Here is a 25,011-nt window from a genome sequence, read left to right as displayed (position 1 = left end):
AAAAGCGTGTGTAACCGCGCAGAGCAACTGACAAGAAAATATACATATATAGTATATGTACATACTTAATATTTGTTTGCTATTCTGAGTATGCTTAGATAATTAATTTTTAGCACTTTTGATTGTTATAAAACTAATATATATAAGGACAAAATTGTCAATGGCGACATTGACCTTTCTTTGGAACTTGTTATTCTTCCATTCATTTATATATTAATTTATTTACTCTAAGAAACTAAACAAATCAAATGTTGTTGTGTATAATTACATAGTGTTTTTTTTTATTTTACTATTAATTATTATACTATGTAATTAAATTCCATAATTTTTATATTATTAAATTTTAAATAGATCGGGTTTATAATTAATTTATTATTATATTAATGCACATAGTACAAAGTAAAATAAAAATATAAAAAATTACATATAAAGCTTAGTTTTTAAAAATGATAAATTGATAATGAATTACGTCCGGTTTTTATGTTTAACTAATCGTTATAACGCATCGTTTTTGAGTTACGAGCCCTCAAAGCCCCCTCGTTTTAACGTCACTAACCCGCGGCGAAACGATTTTATAATATGAACGCTTTTGAATTACGACACGTACACGATTTTCCGATCCGTAAGCAAAACGAATCGTTAATCGAATATCAACAAGAGAGTCAATCAATATAGTATCAATGCGGGTGCATGATATATTATGTTTAATCTGATTTAATTTGTTGCTTGGATACGAATTTGATAAATCATAGCCCGGTTGGTTGACGTAACTTATAAAAACAATAACATGAAATTCATCCTTTTAATGTCTATAGCCTAAATTTAAAGCTACTTATTATGTATAATATACTATAATACACGTTAAAATCTTCCCCGAAGCGCAATGTATCTTTTGTTATATGTTTTATGTATATTGGTTAAGTTTTTCAGTTAGGTATATATAATAAAACATGTTCTCATTATAAATATATTATGGATTCAGCTTTGTATGTGTGGCAGACATCTTAGAAAATTATTTTTATATATTTAACGGAAGGGCACATGACAACTCCACCTGATGGGAAGTGGTATTAGATTCCAAACGCGACGACGGCCAGTACAGTCGGGAAGAATGATCTGCACTAGTCGCCCCCGCCTTTCCGGCCCGCAAGATGCCTCTTTACGCCTCGTTTGAAGAAGTGTCAGTTTTCAGTTCAATAAATAAATGGCGAACATATCAACCGTGGGATTTATTACTACTGGAGTGAGCTCTAAATAGGAGAGGAGTCGTCAGCCCAGCAGTGGGACATCCACACTGTTAATTGTTTGTCAAGTCATTTCGTACTCTGCGATTAAGGGCACCATCGAGTGGAAGCCTGCATGTGATAAGAGAAATTTTAAGATATATAATTCCGCCAATCACAATGAAGCAACGATTATTTCTTATTTGTCTTGCGTAATTGTATTACTAATTCGATAAAACTCATTCGATTTCTTTTTCGACCTGATTTTATGTTAATTGAAATTATATTTAAAGATTGTTTTTAACTTATTAGGACGAAGCGTGTTCATTTTGATTTCTTAAACTATACCGTAAGTAAGTATTCGTTTTTTTATTAGTATTTTGAAGTTATTTTATTATTGTCGGTACTGATGTTCGTTTTTTTATTAGTATTTTGAAGTTATTTTATTATTGTCGGTACTGAATACGCGTGCAAAATTTTAAATTGTTCGAAACAACAGATTTTATATTTTTATGATTTCGAAACATTAAATGATTTATCACATAATAATGGTGTCATTTATATAAATCATTTATCGAATCTGTTATGTTATATTCTTTGTGTAATTCATTCTCTAAAACAGCAATTCGAAATATTACTGTTCCGTGTTAGAATAATTGTCATTACAATATGTATCATTGCCTTTTTTTAACGCTGGTAAAACGCATTACGCGTGGGGAACACGGGAACAGTGAGAGGTTATTTGGGGCTCGCCGGTGTCCAATGCGCCGAGTGCGCCCCGAATATCGGAATACCCACTAGAAATGTTTTTTTAGTGGGTATTCCGATGTGACTGCTGGTGCAGTACCCTTTCCATCTTAACGAGAAGCGCCACGGGATCGCTTGCGCATGCTACCCTGACGCTCTGACGTTTATATCATTGCCTACCACAAGTGTAAAATTAATCTTGTTTACAAGAGTATTAAAAAGACGAGTGAATACGGGTCGTATCCCTAGTTATTGGACAGATGTAACGTTATACTGAATGACGTGAATATAAACACAGACAACTGCACAGGCATCTGTGTAAACAAAGATTTTCAGCATCCACCAGTTTGTATGGTTTGAACTTGATTAATATCGGATAATATTAAATTGTATGTAGTGTATTGAGCATGGGTTACATCACCACAGGTGAAATTGTTACGTTGTCTCACATGTCCACTAATATGGCTTACACATTCACAGTAATTTGGACAATTTGAAATACACTTAAACATTTTACTATTAAATCGTCGTCGGGTCGTAATTAATTTTGCATAAGTAATTTTTACACAGCCGAGATGGCCCAGTGGTAAGAACGCGTGAATCTTAACCGATGATCGTGCCCGGGTTGGGCAAGCGCCACTGAATTTTCATGTGCTTAATTTTTGATTATAATTCATCTGATGGTAGAGCTTTGTGCAAGCTCGTCTGGGTAGGTACCATCGACTCATCAGATATTCTACCGCAAAACAGCAGTACTTGTTATTGTTGTGTTCAGGTTTGAAGGGTGAGTGAGCCAGTGTAATTACCACAAGGGACATAAAATCTTAGTTCCCAAGGTTGGTGGCGCATTGGCTATGTAAGCGATGGTTGACATTTCTTACAATGCCAATGTCTAAGGGCGTTTGGTGACCACTTTCCATCAGGTGGCCCATATGCTCGTCCGCCTGCCTATTTAATAAAAAAAAAAAAAAAAATCTCGTGCCTCACGGTGAATGAAAACATCGTAAGGAAATCTGTATGTGTTTAATTTCACTGAAATTCTGCCACATGTGTATTCCACCAACCCGCATTGGAGTAGCGTGTTGGAATAAGCTCCTCAAAAAGGGAGTGAAGACCTTAGCCCAGCAGTGGGATATTCACAGGCTTGTATTACTTACTATAATTTTTATAATTTCGAAAATAAATTTGAAAATAGAACTTACTTTCACAGTAAGCAGTCTTGTTTTCTTTCCATCCATTTGGACAATCAACTTGGCGTTCATGTCCTTCTCTCTGCAACGAATAATGTCAAATTAGATCTGTTGGTAGTATCATGTAATTAATAATAATTTATCTTTACTTATTTTTTAACTTGTCTGAGAACATAGCAGTATAGTATACCAGACAATTTAAATATTTTTTTAGTGTGTACATAAATTATTTATTTATTATGTGTGAAATTCTGTCACATGTGTATTCTACCAACCCGCATTGGAGCAGCGTGGTGGAATAAGCTCCAAACCTTCGCCTCAAAAGGGAGAGGAGGCCATAGCCCAGCAGTGGGACATTAACAGGCTGTTACTGTACTGTACTGTGTACATAATAAAAACCAAACATATTTTTTTAAATAGGTTGATGTTATTTGAATAAATATAACTCAGAATCATACAGCTTTATCTATAAATGATGTTTAGGGATCCCAATTTTCTGCTCAGTTAAAAAAGCAAAAGCAAAGCAAAAAAAAGCATAGACAGTAGACTTTATTATTTTATATTCTTTATTATTATTCGACGAACTACAACATATTTGGTGAAAGCTTGCCTTTCACACCGAAGGTTGTGGGTTCGATTCCCACCCAGGACAGATATTTGTGTGCATGAACATGTCTGTTTGTCCTGAGTCTTTTATCTATAATTATATATAAAAGTATGTATTTACAAAAGAAAAATAGTATATGTAGTATAACAGTTGTATCAAGCTCTGTACAAGCTTAATTTGGGATCAGATGGCTGTGTGTTAAAAACGCCTCAGGATATTATTATTCTTATAATGAATGTATTAATATATATAATGTATAAATATATCAATATGAAAATCTATTTACTTAAGTATATATAAAATATACATGTCTATGTCATAAAAGGTTTTTTTTTGAAAATGTTAAAAACATCCTTACATTAAATTATGTCTGGTATTTTTATAATATAGGACTTTGTTAAAGCAATAATTATGATATAAATGTTTGTGTTTTCCTTTCCAATAAAAACAGAATTTTAAACATGTAAATTATGTATGTGTTTGTTTGTAAACACTGTTACAGTCATGCAATGCTTTCAAAATTTCAAGTAATAATGGATGGCTCCATTTAGGTCGATATTTTTGTTCAACACTTTTTTACTCTACTTTCATTTAAATAGAGTTCCGAGGTACAGTTTGTGTTCCAAATGCAGCCGAACCGTGAAAGTCATTGCCGTTTCATGACATCATTGTTTTTTTGTACTTTCAAAAACCTAGGTCGTTTTCTCAAACCCTTATAATTTATAACGATTTGCTTCAATATGTGTGCCATAATAATCATAATTGAGTAGATTTGATTGGATATAACATTAAAGATTTTATGTCTGATAGCAGAATATTTCTCCCATTACATTTTCGTTAACGTTTGGTCACGTTATGATGACTAATGCACCAGCTTACCGTTGATTGAATGGGCGCACCCTTACAGCCACTTTTACAGAGGCCATTGTCACACATTATATTATCCAATAACTTTAATTCTAAATTATATTACATTTAACGCGAATGCGACACTACAAAGCAAATTGACATTTTATTTGATTCACTTGACAGTCGACGGGACGTTGGAGCAACAATTCATAACAATGGAGACTAAAGTTGCCATATTAATTATATTAAAACGTTTTGACATATATTAGTGCTTATATCCGATTTATCCTGTCATCACAACTTAAGATAAAATATAAATAAATAAAAGACCAGTTTAGTGCAAGAATAAGAATTTTGTTGGAATAAAATATTCACCCGTAGATACACGCCAGAAAAGGAAAAAATATATATTCACCATTGGTAAATATTATATAGTATTTCTTTGAAATATACATATTTTGAGCTAACTGTTGTTTTCTTTCAATGCTTTCTATCGTTTAATAAATGTGATTCGATCACAATAATACCTTATATTAATACATCTTTTAAAAACTAAATTATTGATACAAGCGGAGTCTATCTGTATGGTAAGTCTGTGCCTTCGCGCCCTGTCAAGTGTCATTTAGAATTTGATAAGTAATTATTTTCTGTGGCGGTCGATTCCGATACTTCCACAAAAGAAAAAGGTTAGAATATTAAAAATATTTTATTTAAAAACTATTTATTTGGTAATGAAATGTTTTTACCTTAAAAATAATAATATACAACGACGATTTCCAAAAAAAATTGACACAGCATTAATATAACTGATTTAAAGGGAAGTCACATCTCATTACATAATAATGTTTGCAATTTCTTATTAACAGGCCTTCAAAAATGTCAGACTCTCCCGCTCGCCCTATGAAATATCCCTACACATTTAGCGCCAAGATCGCGCAGTTCCCCTTCAAGTTTTACGTACAGAACCAATGGATCTGGCGTTACTGGATGATCGGAATCGCCGTTGCTTCACCCGTGTTCTACAAGATCCACAAAATGGGTAATAATTATAAATTAATTTGTGTGCTCATTTAATTATTCTTTTAAGACAAGCAAATTAACATCACTTGATAGTAAACTTAGATATGTTCGCCCGTAGTATACCTTGGTACGGTCAGAAATACACCATTTCTTACACTATCAATGCATCTCTAACCATTAAATCTAAGATGTTATGTCACTTTGGCTTTTAATTTAAACCACTCCACAGTAATTTATAAACCACATTTAACAAAGACTAAAATATATACTTAAACTGTCTGCTGTAGGATTCATATTTAATCTAAAATAAATTTGCTTTGATGATGCCTGAAGATAATCCTATAAAAGTTGATAGAGCGGCAATCTTAGTACCTTGTGAATGAATTATATTGATTTTAGTTATATATTAATATGTTTATACAATATATTACAGCCAACTCTCCTGAGAATGTCAGCATGTGGGCAGAAAAGAAAAGGAAGGAAGCTGCAGCACACCATTAACATTCTAGACAACCTGTTCTTTAATCAAATATATTTATTTAAGAATAAATAAAATCATGTACTAGTAATGTCTTCTTAATTTTTTTTATTATAATTCAATATATTTCCCTTACATAATAAATACTTTTGTTCAATCATATTTACATTCTCATAGCAAAAATATTAAATTTCCTTGTGTCGTATGCTAATATCAGTAATTAAATAAAGTTAGTCAAATTTATATACATTATATAATTTAGGTGGATTATGGATAGAGATATGACAGATTATTGTCTTAGCACATACAAACACACATGCATTCTCTATTTGACACACAGCAATGGGATTACAATCAGACATGAGGAGCAGTAATAACTAATTTCTAGAATCTATTTGTACAATAGTATAATCCCAATGGACTTAAAAGGAAAGTAGTGTCATTCCAGTATAGAAGGTGCATTGTCTAGTTAAAATGCAAGAATAGGGAAAATATACACTAAGTTTGTCCAGTCATCAGCGCACAAACTCAAACTCATTACCTTTGTAGTGAGATTATGGGGTTTAATTACTTTTCTGCTTTAAATGTTTTAAATTAAAAAAATGCAATAGAATAGAAATTATTTAATAAAATTAATAAAACAACTCTGTTTCTGGTGCTTTATTCACTAAAATATAAATTATTATAAAACTTATAAATTACATCAATAAATAATTGCAGAAAAAAAAATGATAATTAATACCTGATAAACAGTGTACATACTGAAAATCAACATACTAAGTTTAGAGTGTAATGTTCCTTTAGGAATGCTTTTTGATCGTTAAATAAATTCACTGGGTTGCCATTGGCCAGTTATAATACCAACAATTAATAAATATATACCACAAAAAAAAACAATATCCACTCACGTTGATGGTACGTTTGCTAAAAATAGCTCGTTAATTAAAATTAAGTAAACAAAACATCCTCGCGCGTGGAAAAATTAAATAAAAACAACAATAGACAAAAAATCACATTTCAAAGGAATTAATTTAAATATAAACTAGGTCTATGATGCGGATTCTCGTACACAATCTCTAAACTGAAGTAAAAATATTTTTTTAATATCTTATGCAAGTTTAGAGATTGTGTTCAACATTTTTAAGCCAATAAGTCTAATAATTAACGCTTGCTTTATATTTCGAGTAAATACGGTGGAAGAATTGTGCAGCCAATAGAATGTTAAAATACCTTACTAATAAACAAATAACAGGTGAATTAAACACCAATGTCTCTCTTTCTCTGATCAGTAATTTAACATATGAAAGAATATGACAAAGCATTGTGTAATCAACATTTTTAATCAAAACTCGCTCATTCCTTTTTTTTTCAAAAATTAATTATGATTTATGATATGGTCTCGTCGACTCTGAAAATAAAATAGTACTATAGTTTTTACTTTAACTATACATATATAAACTCCTATTGTATTAAAAGTATACACACAATTTAACATTACATTACATATTTCAACGTCTCTGGCACTACTTTGTTATATGAATTACGAGTTAAGCAGAATGTCATTTATATAGTCCATTTCAATACAATTAGAACAACGTATAAATGAAACGTCAAAATAAAATACTATTCAAGAATTAAGTCTAAAAATGTTTATATACTGAACATACATAACTGTATCAAAGTGTTATAACTTAACTGAGGCTAAGCATGCGCAACCTGTAGATGTATGTAGCTCCTATTTGTATGTTTAAAGTAATTGTTGTATATATCAGCTACAAACAAACAGTATTTAATTATTTGGACGTTTTCATTTAATTTATCCTTCACATACATCATATTGAGATAGATTTATAAAATGATCATCAATCATAAAAAATCTTGAGCATCTAATAGTATGTTGAACAATTTTGACAAACTTACAAAGTCAATATGTAGTACAAAGATAATATATCTTAATTCAAACGTCTTACAATTGTCGAAGCTACATGAGATTACTATAGATATCTCTAGCAAACTGTTATGAAGTTACGAATCAAATAATAACTATCTTCACTAAGTTTAAAAATATTATGACAGCATTACAAATTACTTTATATTAAGCTCACAAGCCTCTCGCAAACGAATCTTTCGCGGTACAAAGCATAATTTGAACGAGTTAAATAGAAGTAACAATATTACACTATATACTTAGTAATTTAATATATACATAGAAATTTTCCACAAAATTTGGAAAATTTCTCCATTAATCTAAAGACTGGACACAAAAGTAATACAAGTGTTATTTAAATTGTGTGACAATGTATGTGTATTATTTTATAATCAACCTTTGATAATAAAATGGAAAAAAAGAACTGAAGAATTTCTTTTGACCTGCAAAAGAACATCAAAGTGTGCAGAGCAAAGATAAACTAAATGCAATTATTTTTTAATCCTTACATACTTATTTGAAATGGCCAAAACATTTTTGTTACTTTCTAAACAGTAAAAGGCACAAAGGCCGTCGTCTTATCGTCAATTATATCCGACTCTTTAATATTGTTTACATTCTTATTTTTTAAAACTTATCTTAATTTACACCTAATTTTTTTTTTGTATTACGTCCTAAATTTTGTTCAAATATACAGGACTCGCTTAATTTTCCTCCACAATTGACCAATAAAAAAAAAGATTAACCTAGATTTTTTTTTACAATTTTTTCAACGTGAGCGTTTTATACATCAATTCGACTCTATGGTTTAGTTTCATAGATCACAATAATACTACAACTATATAGTCTATGGTACTGATTAAAGCACGACTTATTAAAAACTACCACACCATGCCTCAGCGCGTAACTTTTATAATAAAGTGACCGGCACTATAAAAATAAGTTTTTACAATGCTTTTTTTAAGCCTGCAAACAGAGCAAAGTTTGAAAATGTTCGTAGTTTTCTAAAGTTGCCATAATTCTTAATTATTGCAGAACATATTTTACATTTCAAAAATACTAAGCTAACTGGGGATTTTTGGGCTTATATTCAAGCCATTATTTTATCAGCGAAAAGTTAAACAAAAAAAAGCAATTAACTAATAATGATCATAATTCACTGGTTAGCCTAATTATTGTTTCACATATTTCTTTCAAACGCGGCGAATAAATGAGCAAGAGATATCATGTCATTCATTGATTAACTATTAATATTCCGTTTGTGAGTATTATGTTCAAATTTCAAAATATTTTTTTTTTGCAAAAACGTTTATAATGTTACAACTGGACTATAAACATCGCGGTATGAAGATACGGTGGACTTTGTCAAAATCTATCGAAAATGGCAGTCTTCATGCGAATCAATCCAAAGAATTTTTGGACAGTAACTATTCGTCTATTGGACATGGTTTTAGTGGATTCTGTCTATGTAGGCAACTCAATATTTACAAAATCAATGTAATATATTGTTATTCAGTTTATAATGTTTTGTTATAGTTACGCTTTACTTCAATAGAGTAAGTAGTCGATGAGGCGAGGTGGGGTAACGGTATATCAGTTTAATTTCGGCCTTTTGGCCTTCGGAGCATCTTCATCGACGAGCTCTTCCGTCTCAACGTTGGTTTCAGGTAGCGATGGAAGGTTCAGTTCCGCACAGCGTTTGTTAATATATTTCTCCAATCGCATTCCAGCTCTGAAAAAAATAAATTTTTTTATTTATCAGGGTGTATATCACTGCGCAAGTTCCTATGGCATCAACGGTGTGTGCTATTTGGACCTGATTAGTTTCTGTAGACCCAAATTTGTTTGGATACACATAATATAAATTTCTCGAACTGACTATCCATATATATAATAGCTATCATTTGCAATTTGCTACAAGGCAACGATTGATATCTAGGGTATCTTGTCACATATATTTTAGGATTAAAATACTAGCTAGATCATAATATTATAATTTATAACATAATGTTAAAAATTTAAAAGACTATTGAGATAGAAAACCATCTTTTCAACTGCAAGTACCTCAGGTTAGTTTTAAAATACATACAATAATATAACAAAGGCACTCACTTGGCAACAGGATGTGTCTCCTTGTTGTATGTGTAACAGTTTGTGAATATCAACGCGAGATCGGTCAGCATCTGTTCATTCGTTTCGTAGTCTTCCTCTTCCAGTTTTGTCTTGATCGTATTGAAGTCCATCGGCTGTTCAATGACCTCAAGGTAATCAGGTACCTGTTTAACGTTACATTCAATACGAAATAAGAATTATTTAACATTTACATTTAAAATATATCTAAATATCGATTTTTAAACGCAGTCATTGGTTATACAATTTAACGTTTGATGCGTCTTACCTCCTCAACAGTTACGGGCTCATGGAATGGCCAGCTGTCCTTGTGTTTCATGGCGTCTCGCAGCAAACTGGTCAGTGACTCTGGCTCAAGTCGTGCCCTCTCAAGTGCTTCCCGACTGCGCTTCTTGCTTGCCCGCTCTTCTGTAAATATATCACTCGTATGAAATAACTTTATTTATATTTAATTACGATAGAGATTACCGGTTCAAACTATGCCCTAATTTTTAGCAGGATGGAGGAATTAAATCCAATCCACCTACTCAAGATAGGAGGCCTTAGCTCAGCAGGGGGCAATATAGAAATAGTGACATTTAATTTCTATGTTTATTAATATATATAATATTTTTGTATAAACGGTTCTAAAAGTTATAGACTTTTAAAATATTTTATTAATCATCATAATTTCAATGTAACAAATTATTTTAAAACCTGAACTTACCGTGGATACCATTTGTGAGAGATTTTGCTTTTCTGCTTGAAGTACCGTTTACTGTGTGTTCCTTTGGTCTAAAAAATAAAATAAAGTTAATCTATTAAGTTAATGTATTTAAGATTGATCTTGTTTGATCTCAGTCTAAATTTTATTATCATTATTAATTAAGAGAAAAGTTATCTGTCTGTCGGTTAGTAGATTTGTTTTGTTCCCAAAAATTCAATAATCTATCCAAATGTATCTCCAGGCAGTAGGGATGTAATGTCTTACATGACATGTTATGGATGAGTTGGTGATGCTATACAATTGTAACGAGTGTTTTATACTTCTGTTGCAGTTCTGACTTCTGAATTAGTGTTAAATGCACACAAGAAGTCACATTATACATATTTGCACTTTTGAAATAGGTAAAAAATTGCCCACATTTCATTTATGTCAACTTTCTATTAATAAATGTTTGAAATTAAAAATAAAATAAATCTTTGAAAATATTAATGTCCACAGATAACATATTCCCTATAATAATTATGCTTCAAAGACAATAGAATACTATATACATACATAGACAGTAATTATAACTCACTTGCGCCCTCTCTTGGCGCTGCCTTGCACCGACGTCTCCTCGCTCGCCCTCGACTTACGCGTTTTTAGCTTCACCAGCGCCGTGTTGTACTCGCTATCCTCAGAATCTGAATATTCAAACACATAAAGTAATGCTTTACTAAGATACATTGTATTAGGTACAAATTTTATCGTTTTAAGCGACAAAATGACCATTATTTTAGCTATTTTTTATTTATTAGTATGTGTTTAGTATGTGAGCAATGGCTTAGCAAGCGAGAAAAGCATTAGCCTGAACAGATTAAGATGAAAGAGATTTTTTACTGGCGAAGCCGTGTCAGTTAAAAAACTATGACCATTATCGATTATCCAATCTTAATACCGATTATTACAAAAGCTGATACGAATTTCGTTCATTATAAAACAGGTATCAAATTATTGATGTTTTTTTCTCAACACTGTCGCCATCACACTCAGGACAATTACAAGCAGTAGATACTAACAAAGCGATGAGCATACATAACAAATGTTCGATATGTTATGTTCCATTAACATATATATTGATAATTAGTGAGTTAATGGATGATAACAATCTTCGGGAATGAAAAAAAAAAATTCTGATTATTTCTTATTCTTATCGAAAATAAACAATTACAAAAATTCAATATTTAATAGCACAAACTGATATCACTGAGAGTTTGAACTGCAGTTAACGGCTTTGTAACATTATCGTCAGTTAAAAGTAGTATTATATTTGGAAAGAGATACACAAAGATCATGCTTTTAGCAAATGAAAACAAGGTTCAAGCCCAGCTTTAAATGAGATGAAAAAAAAATGTTTATTTGTATCGGAACTGGTACTTAGAACATATTCCTTAATGTTTAAAGATTTTATGTTTAGTTTTAATGAATACTGAAAATCAATTAAACACGAATGCCGTGCCATTAATGATTATTACATTTCAGGTCATTAAAAATTTAATAAGTTTATATGATAAGAATGTCTGTTGTTACTTCTATTCTATATTTAATATAGGTAGGTGGATGGCACCACTGAATTTTAATGTGCTGAATTTGTGATAATTCATCTTATGCTTGACGGTGAAAGAAAACATCGTGAGGACACCTGCATGTGTCTAATTTCACTGAAATTCTGCCACATGTGTATTCCACCAACCCGCATTGGAGCAGCGTGGTGGAATAAGCTCCAAAAACGTTTTCCTCGGGCTGTTACTGTAGGTGGATGGGCAGATAGGCCACCTGATACAAAGTGGTCACCACCGCCCATAAACATTGGCACTGTTAGAAATATTAACCATTCTTTACATCACCAATGCACCACCAACCTTGGTAACAAAGATGATATGTCTCTTGTGCCTGTGGTTACACTGGCTCACACACCGTTCAAACCGGAACACAACAATACTCAGTAGAGCATTGCTGTTTGGCGGTAGATTATCTGGTGAGTGAAGTCTACCCAGAGGGGCTTGGACACTGCCACCAAGTTAAAGTATTGATGAAATCACAGATTTGATACAGGCTTGATACCATAAGCTGTTCATATATGTGCATGTCTGATGTAAGATACTCATTTGCATCTTATCAGTTTCAATACATTTCTTAGCGTAATAGCTTTTTGTTGTGCAAACAGGGCACAGATTATTTCGCAAACGACACATAGGATAATATATCAGTTTATATTTCATCGCACCGATGTGAAGTAATGATATTGAAAACAAAAAGTTGACAGCATTCCGATATCCGAGTACCAGCCCCGAAGATGATTGCAGCGAGAGTTAGGCTCGAGCGAGACGAGGGTGAGACCGAGGGTGAGAGAGGGTGAGACAGAGGGTGAGAGAGGGTGAGACAGAGAGGGCAGAGGGACGAACCCGACGAGTCGGAGCGCGAGCCGCGCCGCGACGGAGCCCGCGCCGCGCGCGCGCCGCGCCGCCCTTGACAACGAGCGGAACGTGACTCTTGGGTTAGACTAACTTACGGGCTATTACACTGTCTTGTGTTATAAAACCTAATCGAATTAATATTTTTACATAGTATTCAAAATATTCTATAGCGTCGTAGACGTATTTTCCTTGTCATCTCCAAATGTACAAGATGTAAAATGTTTAAATTTATTGATTTTTCTGTTGGAATACACTATATTATGCGATCCTAAGGAGAAAAGGAACGTCAATGACCTTGACGTGACAACTGTCACTTAAACCATATTAGTTACTATGGAATATTCTGGCATATAATTGTTATACTAGAAATATACATGCATAATTAGGAAAGCAGTGCTAATGATATCTATAATGACTACTCTAAGACTTATGCAGAAATATGCGGAATTACAGAGCTCGATGCAAAAATCCAAAACATTTTGGTATGATTACTTTTTACATTATTAAAACTAAATGTTTTGTTTAATTTAATTGATTTAAGATAAGTTTATATTGATAGCAGTAGCGAAAAGTTCCTATTCTTATTAGGATCGCACAGTAATAAATGTAGTTATCAGGGAACATTCTTACACAGGTCCGATTTCTTTTAATACATTTCATCAGTATAGCTGATTTTTCACAGTATAATTTTTGGTGAATCCAAGCTAAAAGCAATATAGACCAAAACATAGCATATATGACGATGAATATCAGGAGGTATTTCATCATCAGGCATCGAGAGCATACAATTTTAGCAAAAAAACTAAATTATTAAATAATTATGTTTCCAAATGTTGGAACGTAAGAAGGTCCCTCGACCACTCTTTTGCTAAGTTTTCATTTCGAAGACGTTAAGTCATTTTATCGTAGATATATTAATCGTTTGGAGCCGTCGGAAGGACGCAAAAGAGTTTATATCGTATAGAATTCGAGATAATACCAACGGACAGGTTACACTTTCACTGCCGAGCTCCTTTACTAAAACTACGCCGCGTGCCGTAAAACGTTCGACGGATTCGGGTCGACGGCAGTGAAAGTGTCAACAAATAGAACAGAAGCCATGCAGAGCAGAACGAGAGCGGGCAGCGTACCCCGCTCGGGCGCCTGGCAGGCGTCGCACAGGAAGCGGCGCGAGAGGCGCTGGCGCGGCGCGGCGCACTCGGCGTGGAAGCGCGCGGCGCAGGCGCGGCACGCGGCCGCCAGGCGCCCGCCGCTGCCGCACGCCGCGCACACCGCCACGCCCGCGCCCGCCGCCTCCGCGCTGTGTGGGGCGGGACGGTTACTTCTTGGATCGACATACTTCAGTGAGCTGGCTCGAAATTACTTTTGAATCTAAAATTGATCACTAAAGCATTTGAACTCCGGAATATTACCTGTCGTCTAGTATGTCCTCGGCGTCCTCGTCCGTGTAAAGTTTTCTACGTTTCCTCGGCGTTTTCTCTTTGGGCTTGCATTGATCGCAGAACCAGTCACCCTCCGGTACTTTCTGGAATGTATAAAAAAAAATCGTAGTAAAAACTTGAACAGATAGAACAGTGAACTTTTTTAAACATCATACAAATTAAGTAAGCAATATAGGTTGAAAAATACGGTAGGAAGTGAAAAAGGAATAAGGTAGGAGTTAATGTTGAATCAAAAGTAAATATATATTTTTGATTCACATATAAAATTTCAACAATCAATATTTAAAATTTTACCTTCTTTTTTAAACCCAACTGATTGCATGGAAAGAAAAAGAAATTCAATATATGAAGAAATTCAAGTATAAAATATGACATTAAAGACGGACAAGACAAGACAGACGATTAGATGAAGTCACAAAATAAAATTAGACGTTGGCAACGAACCGAAAGCTTAGGCTTGAGGCAGTAGAGATGGTGGCCCTTGTTGCAGCCGTCGCACAGCAGCATGTTGTCGGGGTCGGCGCGACGGCGACACACGCGGCAGCTGGCATGCAGCACGCTGGCCGCCCAACTCACGCTGCTGTCCAGCGCCAGCAGGTGCAGCGACAGCGACGCGAAGCTGCGGCTCTCCATCAGCGACACCTCCCAGCGCTCCAGCGCCTCCAGGTCCATCGGCTTGTTTCTGGCTTCGCGGTCTTTGCGCTCTTTCTCGTCGAGACCTTGTGAAATGGTAGATAAATTAGCTTTAGGTTCATAATGTTTGATATTATCTTAACCTACAATAATCTCGATGACTAGTTCACAGAAGAGAAGACATTACAATAGAGGCATGTGTATATAAACACAGGCAGACTCTATTACATAGGCATTACGTTTATTCATATTACATATAAATTTGATATAAATACTCTAAAATACGCACCAAGTGGTCGCTTTAGATATTTCTGGTGTATCGACTGAGCGACTTGCAGCAAGGCACACGCGAGCCCTCGCACTACGTCGGGCTTCGCGCCACTATCCTCTTCGGGCTCCGTCTTTACACCGTTTACTTTCGGCGTTTCCAACCAGTGACCAGGGTCCCGGTATCTATTTTCTGCTATCGTTTCTAGCTCTGATTCATCAATGTCTGAAAAGAGAACTTAAACATTAGCAATAATTTAATTTTTAAGTTACCTCATCGCTTGACATCATTGTTACCACCAGAAGATACTTGAAAATTAAAATGAGGTAATAAAAGCTCCAATAAGGTACCCTTATATATTTGCCATAAAAGTTTTTTGTATTAAATATACTAATTATATGAATTGTAATAATGTCGATATACCTACCATTGGGTAGTTTGAGGAGACCATCAGGCTGGTGGTAATCGTCACGGAACTGTTTCCCGGGACCCCAGCTGAGGTAGTCCGCCTGTTTGTCGTACCCGCGCAGCATTATGGTGCCGCGCCACGCCTCGCGGTCCTGGTGACATACGACTTGTTACAGTTGTTGGTTCAGCTTATAACCGTAGTTCTACTCCAGACAATTTCAAATTAAAATATTATGTAATTAACATTATAGTATATATGAAAATAAAATGAGAACCAATGAAATGTATAAAATTAAAGATATAACTCTTTTTATTATTATTTACAATTTTAAATAAACAAACGCATCAATTACCTTAACTTTCAATGCACCGAGACATCCATGGAAGATTTTCTCCTCCAGTTCAAGGATGTGATCTCGCAAGGACAATTCTAACGCTTCAGATAGAGAACTATCGGGAGGCACATACAGAGACGGCTGTATTTTCCTCGGTCGCGTCGATGGTGCGTGCTATGTGAAGGCAAATCGTTAGTTTTAATTAAAAAAAATTATGTTAAAATTTCTACAAAAAAATTCTTTAATTTATTAGTTGTTACATATTAAAATATAGATACAACACACTGGGAGTTGATTTCGTCACAAATTATTCTTCCACTGCCGAGCACGAGATGAATTATAAACACAAATTAAGAAAGTGAAAATTCAGTGGAGCTTGTCTGTAAGCTACAGACTTCTGTATAGATTCACGAGTTCAATCCACTAGGCTATCTGGGCCTTGGTTTTATAACAAGGTCTGTCGTTTATTTATTAGTAGTATTCAAACATATATACACATTTATAAAAATATAACTTTAATATAACTTACGGGAGTTACTGTGGGAGTGAGTAAATGCAACGGACACTTCTTAACATAATCAATAATGTTTGCTTTATCAAGTTCTAAAGTCTGTCGTAGATCACTCTCTCGCAGGCCACGTTTATTTAGAGACTCTATAAGCGCCTCTATTTGTTCTTCTGTGTTGTACACCCACCATTGTGGTCTGAAGTCACCCTGGAGAAAGATATGAACTAATCACTTACTACTTCTTATACTCGTTTTAATCAATATATTTATTTTAATGTGTAATGTCATTTCCAATAAATTGATTCAAGACGATTTCTAGTAAATAAAGTAGTATTAATATTTAATAGCTTTTTTTCAACACCAGTAATCTAATAAAATATTTAAATATACATATATCTTTAAAACGTATTATTTAAAATAAGAAACTATTATTCATTTTATTGATATATTAATACCAACTAACCTTTCCATGAACGTAGCATGTGTCGATGTGTGCAGTGCACACGAGTAAGTCACGACATTGCTGCACGACCGCTTCCGAACCGTTCAGCTTTTGACTCAGCCCATTTAAGTTGGCTAATGGCTTCTTCGGAGAGCTACCGCGAGAATTTGACCCCAATTCATTCTCTTTGTCACTTCCTGCTGCGAAGATATACAGAAAAAAATATTAAATATCACATTGGTAATAGTTAAAGCATTTTTTTAAAAAAACCTAATTTTTACACTCTCACCTTGCTCCCTCTGTCGTTCTCGATCTCGTTCGGAGTGGAAGAGCTCGGTGACATAGGCCATGACGTCATCCCGCGGCGCGGGCGGCGGCGGGAGGGTCTTGTTGCGACACGGCCCGCGAGGCTCCGCCCCCGCCTCTACGAACAGCCCGGCAACACGTCGGGTCAGCCAGTATCGACGAAATGCGCGGTCTGTGCCTGGAAATAGTAAATATTTATGTGAATTATGTATTTTTAAAATCGATATTTTTTTACTAGGGACCAGTGTTTCAAAGCCTAATTTCTTAATCATGGCATTTTTTAATATTTATTATTTTTGTTATTATTTTACAAAACAATGTGTAATTCTTACTATTTTATATTTAAATGTCACTTAATTTGGTGTTAAATTACTAAATGGAACATGTAAATTTTCTAGAATTTCTTCTAAGTCTGAGTGAGTGACCACTCAAGTTATAGCAAGTTACGTAAAACTAATCTTTGATTTCATTCAACTTACCAACATAAGTTGTATGGTCGAAAAGTTGTGCCTGCATCTCCTTTAACTTCTTCTCATATTCCACTCTCTTGATGTCACTATCTTTTTTCAGTTTTTCTATAGATTCTTTCAGTTCGTCATCTGCTGCCTTTGCTTTATCACCAGTTAATTTGAGCTCTTCTTTCTTTAGAGCACTTTCCTTTTTGAGCTCTATGCGGGCAGCAGCTAGTTGTGGCTCACGTTTACGTTCATTTATCTAAATTAAAATGTATATATTTATCATATATATTAAAAGTGCATAACCAAAAAACAATAAAATGATTTACAAGCTTTAATATACCTGTAGTGTTCGTAGAGCATGTTTCAAGTTCTTGTATTCCTCTAACTTCTCTTCTATTTGGTCACGAACTGTTGCATAGCTCATAATTTGATTCATAAGGCACTGTAAAATCTGGAATTTATCATCTGAAAATAGAACAGTTTTAAAGTATAGTTGGACTTTCACCGAATATTGAATATGTCCCATATGTATATGAGGAGGCAGGTCCGACATACCCCTTAAGTTGGGGAAACGAGTAAACGCGTTTGCGATCGAGGAAAAAAAGACATTTCGCATATTATAACAAGGTCCTCCAGACCAATTTCGGCCACGGCTGCCAATCTCAAGAGATATTGGCCAACAGCGCAGGCCATATTATAGTGCACAAGTGTGTGTGCAGACACAGGTGCACTCTCTATTCCCTAACTCTCACAATCCGATAGGACGGTAATCCGACAGGATCGGAAAGAGTTCAGGCGCAGGACCAACGGCTTTACGTGCTTTACGAGGCACGGGAGTATTCGTTTCGCTTCGTAACAGCCTGTGAATGTCCCACTGCTGGGATAAAGGTTTCCTCTCCCTTTTTGAGGAGAAGGTTTGGAGCTTATTCCTCCACGCTGCTCCAATGCGGGTTGGTGGAATACACATGTGGCAGAATTTCAGTGAAATTAGACACATGCAGGTTTCCTTACGATGTTTTCCTTCACCGTAAAGCACGAGATGAATTAAATCACAAATTAAGCACATGACAATTCAGTGGTGCTTGCCTGGGTTTGAATCCACGATCATCGGTTAAGATTCACGCGTTCTTATCACTCAACGGGAGTGTATATATTATTAACTTCCAGACTCCGGGCTGATATTGAGAATTTTCGAAAGAAAAACCCAATAACTGTTTATTTTTTTAACCCAGGACCTCCGGGTCTGCGGCGTTACATCTAGCCACCACACCAACGAGGCAGTCAGGGAATATAATATCATAATACTCAGAGACGAGCATTACGTCAGTGAATAAATCATTAGCGAATGCTCCTTCTGAATACTCGGGGCCGTCGCTCACCCAGCGGCAGGTCGGCGAGGTGGCGGGCGCGCAGGCGGCGCAGGGCGGCGGGGCGCGCCGTGCGCAGGCGCAGCGCGGCGTCGTCGGCGCTGCTGTAGCCGCCGCGCTGGTGCAGCCGCCACGCCGCGCAGCGCGAGCCCGCCGCGCCGCCCGACGACAGCAGGTGCAGCCTGCGGCACAAGGGGCGTCAGCCGGCCGTACGGACTTCGGGGCTACGGGTGATACTAGCTGGCACCAGTGACTTTGTCTATTCGCTTCTAACTGAATCTGCTTCTATGTACGTGTACGTTAAAATTATGAAGGTGAATGAGTCCATTTCTTGCCGTGTTTGTCGAGCTTAGTTAATTGACAGAGCTTTTTACATAAACTCTATTTTTATGAAACTTGTTCCAAAAGTAACTTATATGACCATTTATAGTGTCGTCAATAGGAGATAAGAACTTGTAACGGACCGCAGCACTTCGCTGACGGTGGTGGGGTCGAGCGGCAGCTTGCTGAGCGCGGTGCCGAGGTAGGTCTGCGTCCACTTGCCCGCCTTCGTGGCCAGCTCGATCGCGCGCAACGTGTCCACGCCGCTATCCGGCTGAACGACCTCTATAATGTAAAAAAAAAACAATTTACATAGAAATTGTATTTCTAATATAATTAATTTATCGCTAATTATGTAGTAAAGCTAGTATGATGGTATGTGCTTAATGTTATAACCAACTCCTCTGTTCTAACATTAATTTTTCAAAATTTATATTATTTTGTTTTACTGTAATTGTTTTATCTTAATGTGATATCAAATGTATTGTTATTATTTTTGACCATATCTTACCAACAGACTCCTGAATCCGATTGCTTTCATTATACTCCTCGGCTTCATCCTCTTGCAAGGAGAATATTGTTGTGAGTAACATTTGTACCAGTTCACTGAATATCCAAGCGTGCTCTTTATATGTTAACGATTTTCGAAAAGTCTCAAAGTCTAGTTCATTGTGGAAAACATCTTTGACTTTTAATAACTCAGAGAAATTATGTACAAATTCGAGTACAGACAGAAAATCACCAAAGTGTTTATGTGGAATCCCTTCTACTTCAACTGGAGTGCCTTTCGGTATTATCTGTGGAAAAAAAGACCATAAACATAATTTATATATATATTTTTTATTATTATTGTTTTTTGGTGCAGCTAGCCCTAGAAATAATAGCAGCTAGCTAGCTAGAAATAATTATGATTTGTGTAAATATATATATTAGGGTTCTTAAGAATTAATATGTTTGTACTGAAACTATCATTAATGTGTCTAGAAGGCATAGAACACGCAACATTTTGATACATTATCATACAAATCTTATAGAAAAGACAGGCTTTGCTACATTGTTAGGCTTCTGCAGTTTGGTTTGATAATCTCATATTATATAAATCTACCTATTATTTATATAGATAGATGAATTTAGTATTTTGTATAAATGTATATTTTTTTCAAAATAATGTTCAAGTTATACCTTATGATCTTCCAACTCCTGGTCATCCTTAACTTTCTGCCACTCCTTCATGTATGCCATTAGCCTCGCGTTTTTCTCCTTCTTTTTTGCTTTCTCTTCTTCTCTTCGCTGACGCATTTGATCTTCAGCTCTTCTCATTTTATCTGCCAAATCTTGCGCCGATTTTCTTGCTTCCGGATCCATTGGAGTTTTAGGTTTAACTATAGGAAAATTTATATAATTAAATGTATTATTTCATTTAAGGATATTTTCATATATTAACAACTATATTTCACATAATTATTAGTACTTGATTTTAGTAGCAATTAAAAGTGTTAAATTTAAATATACATTTGAACTTTAATGAAACAACAGGAAAGAAAACTTTTTCACTGATTTTGAATACAGGGGAAAAAAGGGTTTTTAAGGCACAATACATGGTTACCAAATAAATGTTTTTCTCCAGTCTCATTCATCAATTCCAACTGATGGTAGTTCCACTGTTATTATATACTCATATTTATATATAATAGGAAGGCGGACGAGCATATGGGCCACCTGATAGTAAGTGGTCACCAACGCCCTTAGACATTGCCATTGTAAGAAATGTCAACCATCACTTACATAGCCAATGCGCCACCAACCAAGGGAACTAAGATTTTATGTCCCGTGTGCCTGTAATTACACTGGCTCACTCACCCTTCAAACCGGAACACAACAATATCAAGTGCTGCTGTTTCGCGGTAGGATATCTGATCAGTGGGTGGTACTTACCCAGACAAGCTTGCACAAAGCCCTACCACCAGTGAAATATATTATAAACTAATTAGACTTATTACTTATACATTAATTAGACAATTGACAAAAAAGTGTAATACAATATTGATTAAAGTAATCTGTATTTGTATACCTTCTGTCTTATCGGTTTTTTTGATAAATTTGTCCATAGACTCTTGTCTACCTTTCTTATCTGGAATAGGTCTCTTCATCGACTTATTTAGTTTAGATGCTGTACCGGATTTCACTGGCATCTTTGAGGATGACGGTGGAGACATGCTGGTCTTCATGAGTTTCTTTGATGAAGGGAAGTCTGGTGGACTTCCTGTGAAGATTTGGTCGAAATTCACTTTGGCTATATTGTATTTCTCTATTGCTGATGTCTAAAAACAGAAGAATTCATTTAAGACAGTTAATACCAGTTTTTTTCTCACTGATATCCTAAATGTAATTTGTTTAGTTAACAAAATGACTTCAAAGCAAACGAAAGATAAAGATTCATTTAGTTTATGGTAAATCACTAACTTACCTTAATACCAATTACATTTCCTGGTGCCACAAATTGTTTGAGGAACAGTCGATTTTTATCCCTTGTATAGATGCCTTTACGACGACGGACTCTGTCATAAGGGGCTGTGCCTATCTGTCCTGCAGCGGTCGGGTCTTCATCAAATTGTTCCACTTCATAGCAGTATGCTGAAGCTGGGAGCATGCTTTTACTGTAAAAATAATCATAAATCAGCTTTGTATGCAAGTCATTGACTCATTAACTTGATTAAGAAGTGTCTATAAATATAAAAATTATAAAAGAGAAATAAGACCTTCACAATGATATTTGTATATATCACTATTCATTAATTATTTTAAATAAATATAATTACCATTCTCAATTATGGAAAAATTTACAACTTTTTTTTTTTGTATGCAGATTGGTTATATATTATTTCAATTGCTTAGATAAGTTGACTGATTAAAAAATTATTTGCCATATTTGTATATAGATTTTCCTCATAAATATAAATTGTGTATATATATTCAACAAGTTCATTAAATGATGTATTTTATACATCTTTATCTACAATTTTAACAATACAATACGCTTAGAATAAAACTACTATATTATAAGGGAGTCTTATATTATTTTTTTAAATATATATAACCATATTTCTTTAGTTGTATATAAATGAGTGAATGTGTACTGTGCGAGAGTAACTCTTTCAAATTGTTGATGTACTACAAATTACATTTTATACCTTATTACATAAAAGGTGAGATTAATGGCACTGCATTATCTGGAAGGCCATCTTACATACTATGTGTGTGTATACTTATATGTCCAAGATGAAGTGAAACTAAGAAGTATTATTAGAAGATTACACAATTGAATTAGATAAACATTTTCATCCTATATAACATCACAATTAAACTTAATACCATGAAGTAAGGGATACTATGATTGAAGGGGAATAAATTTAAATATAATATGATTATGTATGTGGTAGGTGTCTTGAAACAAAATATGTTTTGATGTCAGTTTTATATTTTTGAGTTCATTACTTATTCATGTACCATACAATATGTTTATAGTTACCAATAATGTTCATTTATGTAACAAATTGAAAAATTAAAAAAAAAAAGCTTGTCATCATATTTATATAAATTCTTGGGGGAGGCCTTTGTCCAGCAGTAGACATCTTTCGGCTGATATGATGATGATATGATCATATATATAAATATAAAAAATCATATAAGATCCACTAATAAGATCAATTTGAATGTGAAATTGACGGTAAAAAATAGCTGATAAATAATTGTTGTATTTAAAATTAAATTTCCTTATTTCTTTTAGTAATATTGCCATAATAATTTATAGCATAGCATTTCTATGGTTTCATTATTATCAGTGATTAAACATTTTCCTTATAAAATATATATTATAACTTTAATCAATGTGATAACAGGCCACTCAAATGTTTATTTTAAATGTCATATGATTATTTTATTAATATTGTTAAAAATATTATTTAATAATAAATGTAGTTAAAACAGTAGATTTACCTGTCTGGATGTTGTTTCTGTGCGGTGACGGAGAGTACATGTGCCTCTCTCCAAATGTCACCTTCAAGACAGGCTTCCACTGTCTCACCAACAAAGAACCTTTCCCTCACGAAATTGAACAGATCCTCTGACATCTCTGCAAATGAACACCTCTTGGTCTTTGTTGCCAGGTAAAGGATTGGTATTCGGAGCTCCATGGGAAAATCTTTTAATGATCTCCGGGCAGCTTTCTCGCTTTCCAAGGCTTCAGCATACGTCAGGTTATTCTTTCCTGTCATCTCACATGTCCAGACCATTGAGTTGACCAGTATGATCCTTTCACAATATTCCCTACGAAAATAATCACAAAAAGTTGAATAAACATCACGAAAAAATGACTCGCGCCGATAAAATTGTGAAACGTTGTGTCACGCTCGCGTTAATGCACAGCTTGCCGCGCGGAATCAATGTCAACCGTCCCCTCAGCACACATTTGATTAAGATATTGGCAAAATGCGCGAAAATTATGTTTCTTATTTTACTTACTCATAATCCTTGAATATCTCGTCGGTGATCTCGCAGTGGAACACCTCATCGTCGTCCCGCAAATATTCCGACACATTTGATTTCTCAAAAGCTTTTCTTTTCAACAGAGGCATGTTAGGAGTTCGCGGGTCAGAGCGGTGGGAAAACGTATAATAATAAGATTTACAATAACACTGTTATAGATATCACTTAACTTCTTCCGGTACATCGATAGCCGTAATCTTTCTTGTAAAACATTAGTAGTATATTAACATTTATCAAGATTAGTAAAGTGAAAATTGTTGCGTGGTTTCGGTTGACAAGCCAAAAAACGGCGCGCTAGGCGCTTCTTTTTACGCCAGAAACATATGAACTGTGTGGCTCACATTAAAAAACTACTATTTGGTAGACTTTCAACTAATTTTAACTTTACATTTTTTATTTTTTTTACAGAATCTCAAGATATATTTACACATTTTCTGTGGTATAATAATATTAATGAAATATACTCGTAATACAGTTTATGTCAATTAATATTTTCATTAAATAATAAACTTTGGAAATATTTAATTTTCAAACTATGCCATCATACATATAAAAGGTTGTTTTGTTTATTTTTTGTTTTGTGTCGGGAAAACGAGTTATACTATATTTTAGAACGGTTCTATTGTAAAATATATTATCAATTTA

General features: G+C 34.5%; 3 protein-coding genes across 11 annotated transcripts in view; 1 reads left to right on the top strand and 2 right to left on the bottom strand.

The window, feature by feature from the left end:
* Positions 1 to 4,814, bottom strand: part of LOC126775883 (kinesin-like protein Klp98A) — a 93,511-nt gene extending 88,697 nt beyond the window's left edge. For all 5 annotated transcript variants that reach the window (XR_007669917.1, XM_050498035.1, XM_050498033.1 and 2 more), the window contains exons 1-2: positions 4,647 to 4,814; positions 3,173 to 3,242 (exon numbers count right to left, since the gene is read on the bottom strand). Coding sequence is in view for 4 of the 5 variants with exons in the window: in XM_050498035.1 (XP_050353992.1) it covers positions 3,173 to 3,242; positions 4,647 to 4,693 (117 nt within the window). In the remaining variant the exon portion in view is untranslated. The remainder of the gene's footprint in view (positions 1 to 3,172; positions 3,243 to 4,646) is intronic.
* Positions 4,815 to 5,202: 388 nt separating this feature from the next.
* Positions 5,203 to 6,205, top strand: LOC126775908 (uncharacterized). The gene is made up of 3 exons (XM_050498074.1): positions 5,203 to 5,302; positions 5,483 to 5,655; positions 6,070 to 6,205. Exons 2-3 carry the CDS (start codon positions 5,493 to 5,495, stop codon positions 6,135 to 6,137), a joined length of 231 nt encoding a protein of 76 aa, XP_050354031.1. The 5' UTR covers positions 5,203 to 5,302; positions 5,483 to 5,492; the 3' UTR covers positions 6,138 to 6,205.
* Positions 6,206 to 6,759: 554 nt separating this feature from the next.
* LOC126775881 (bromodomain adjacent to zinc finger domain protein 1A) lies at positions 6,760 to 24,671 on the bottom strand. Of its 5 annotated transcripts, none has more exons than XM_050498029.1 (25): positions 24,343 to 24,671; positions 23,818 to 24,147; positions 22,289 to 22,478; positions 21,893 to 22,142; positions 21,004 to 21,203; positions 20,333 to 20,618; positions 19,965 to 20,106; positions 19,513 to 19,682; positions 18,474 to 18,598; positions 18,155 to 18,389; positions 17,659 to 17,853; positions 17,391 to 17,569; positions 16,949 to 17,134; positions 16,438 to 16,593; positions 16,104 to 16,236; positions 15,698 to 15,901; positions 15,220 to 15,494; positions 14,746 to 14,858; positions 14,464 to 14,633; positions 13,322 to 13,384; positions 11,455 to 11,560; positions 10,878 to 10,945; positions 10,440 to 10,579; positions 10,154 to 10,317; positions 6,760 to 9,773 (listed from the first exon to the last, which is right to left on the bottom strand). In XM_050498029.1, the coding sequence occupies exons 1-25, from the start codon at positions 24,453 to 24,455 to the stop codon at positions 9,635 to 9,637; spliced, it is 4,332 nt and encodes a 1,443-aa protein (XP_050353986.1). In that variant the 5' UTR covers positions 24,456 to 24,671; the 3' UTR covers positions 6,760 to 9,634. The 5 variants fall into 5 exon arrangements, 3 of the variants coding, with proteins under 3 accessions (XP_050353986.1, XP_050353987.1, XP_050353988.1); XM_050498030.1 differs by having other exon boundaries at positions 17,391 to 17,566; XM_050498031.1 differs by lacking the exon at positions 13,322 to 13,384.
* Between the last annotated feature and the right edge of the window lie 340 nt (positions 24,672 to 25,011).

This window comes from Nymphalis io, chromosome 19, assembly GCF_905147045.1.
Source record: "Nymphalis io chromosome 19, ilAglIoxx1.1, whole genome shotgun sequence".
In the NCBI taxonomy this organism is placed as follows: Eukaryota; Metazoa; Arthropoda; class Insecta; order Lepidoptera; family Nymphalidae; genus Nymphalis; species Nymphalis io.
This window is presented reverse-complemented; position numbering and strand designations above follow the sequence as displayed.

Excerpts from the sequence above, each read along its gene's own strand:
- LOC126775908 (XM_050498074.1), top strand. The coding sequence starts at position 5,493 with ATGTCAGACTCTCCCGCTCGCCCTATGAAATATCCCTACACATTTAGC. Across the intron at positions 5,656-6,069 it reads CTACAAGATCCACAAAATGG|CCAACTCTCCTGAGAATGTC; the intron begins GTAATAATTATA and ends AATATATTACAG.
- LOC126775881 (XM_050498029.1), bottom strand. The coding sequence starts at position 24,455 with ATGCCTCTGTTGAAAAGAAAAGCTTTTGAGAAATCAAATGTGTCGGAA. Across the intron at positions 17,570-17,658 it reads AGAACGACAGAGGGAGCAAG|CAGGAAGTGACAAAGAGAAT; the intron begins GTGAGAGTGTAA and ends ATATCTTCGCAG. Across the intron at positions 16,237-16,437 it reads TCGGTGCATTGAAAGTTAAG|GACCGCGAGGCGTGGCGCGG; the intron begins GTAATTGATGCG and ends GTATGTCACCAG.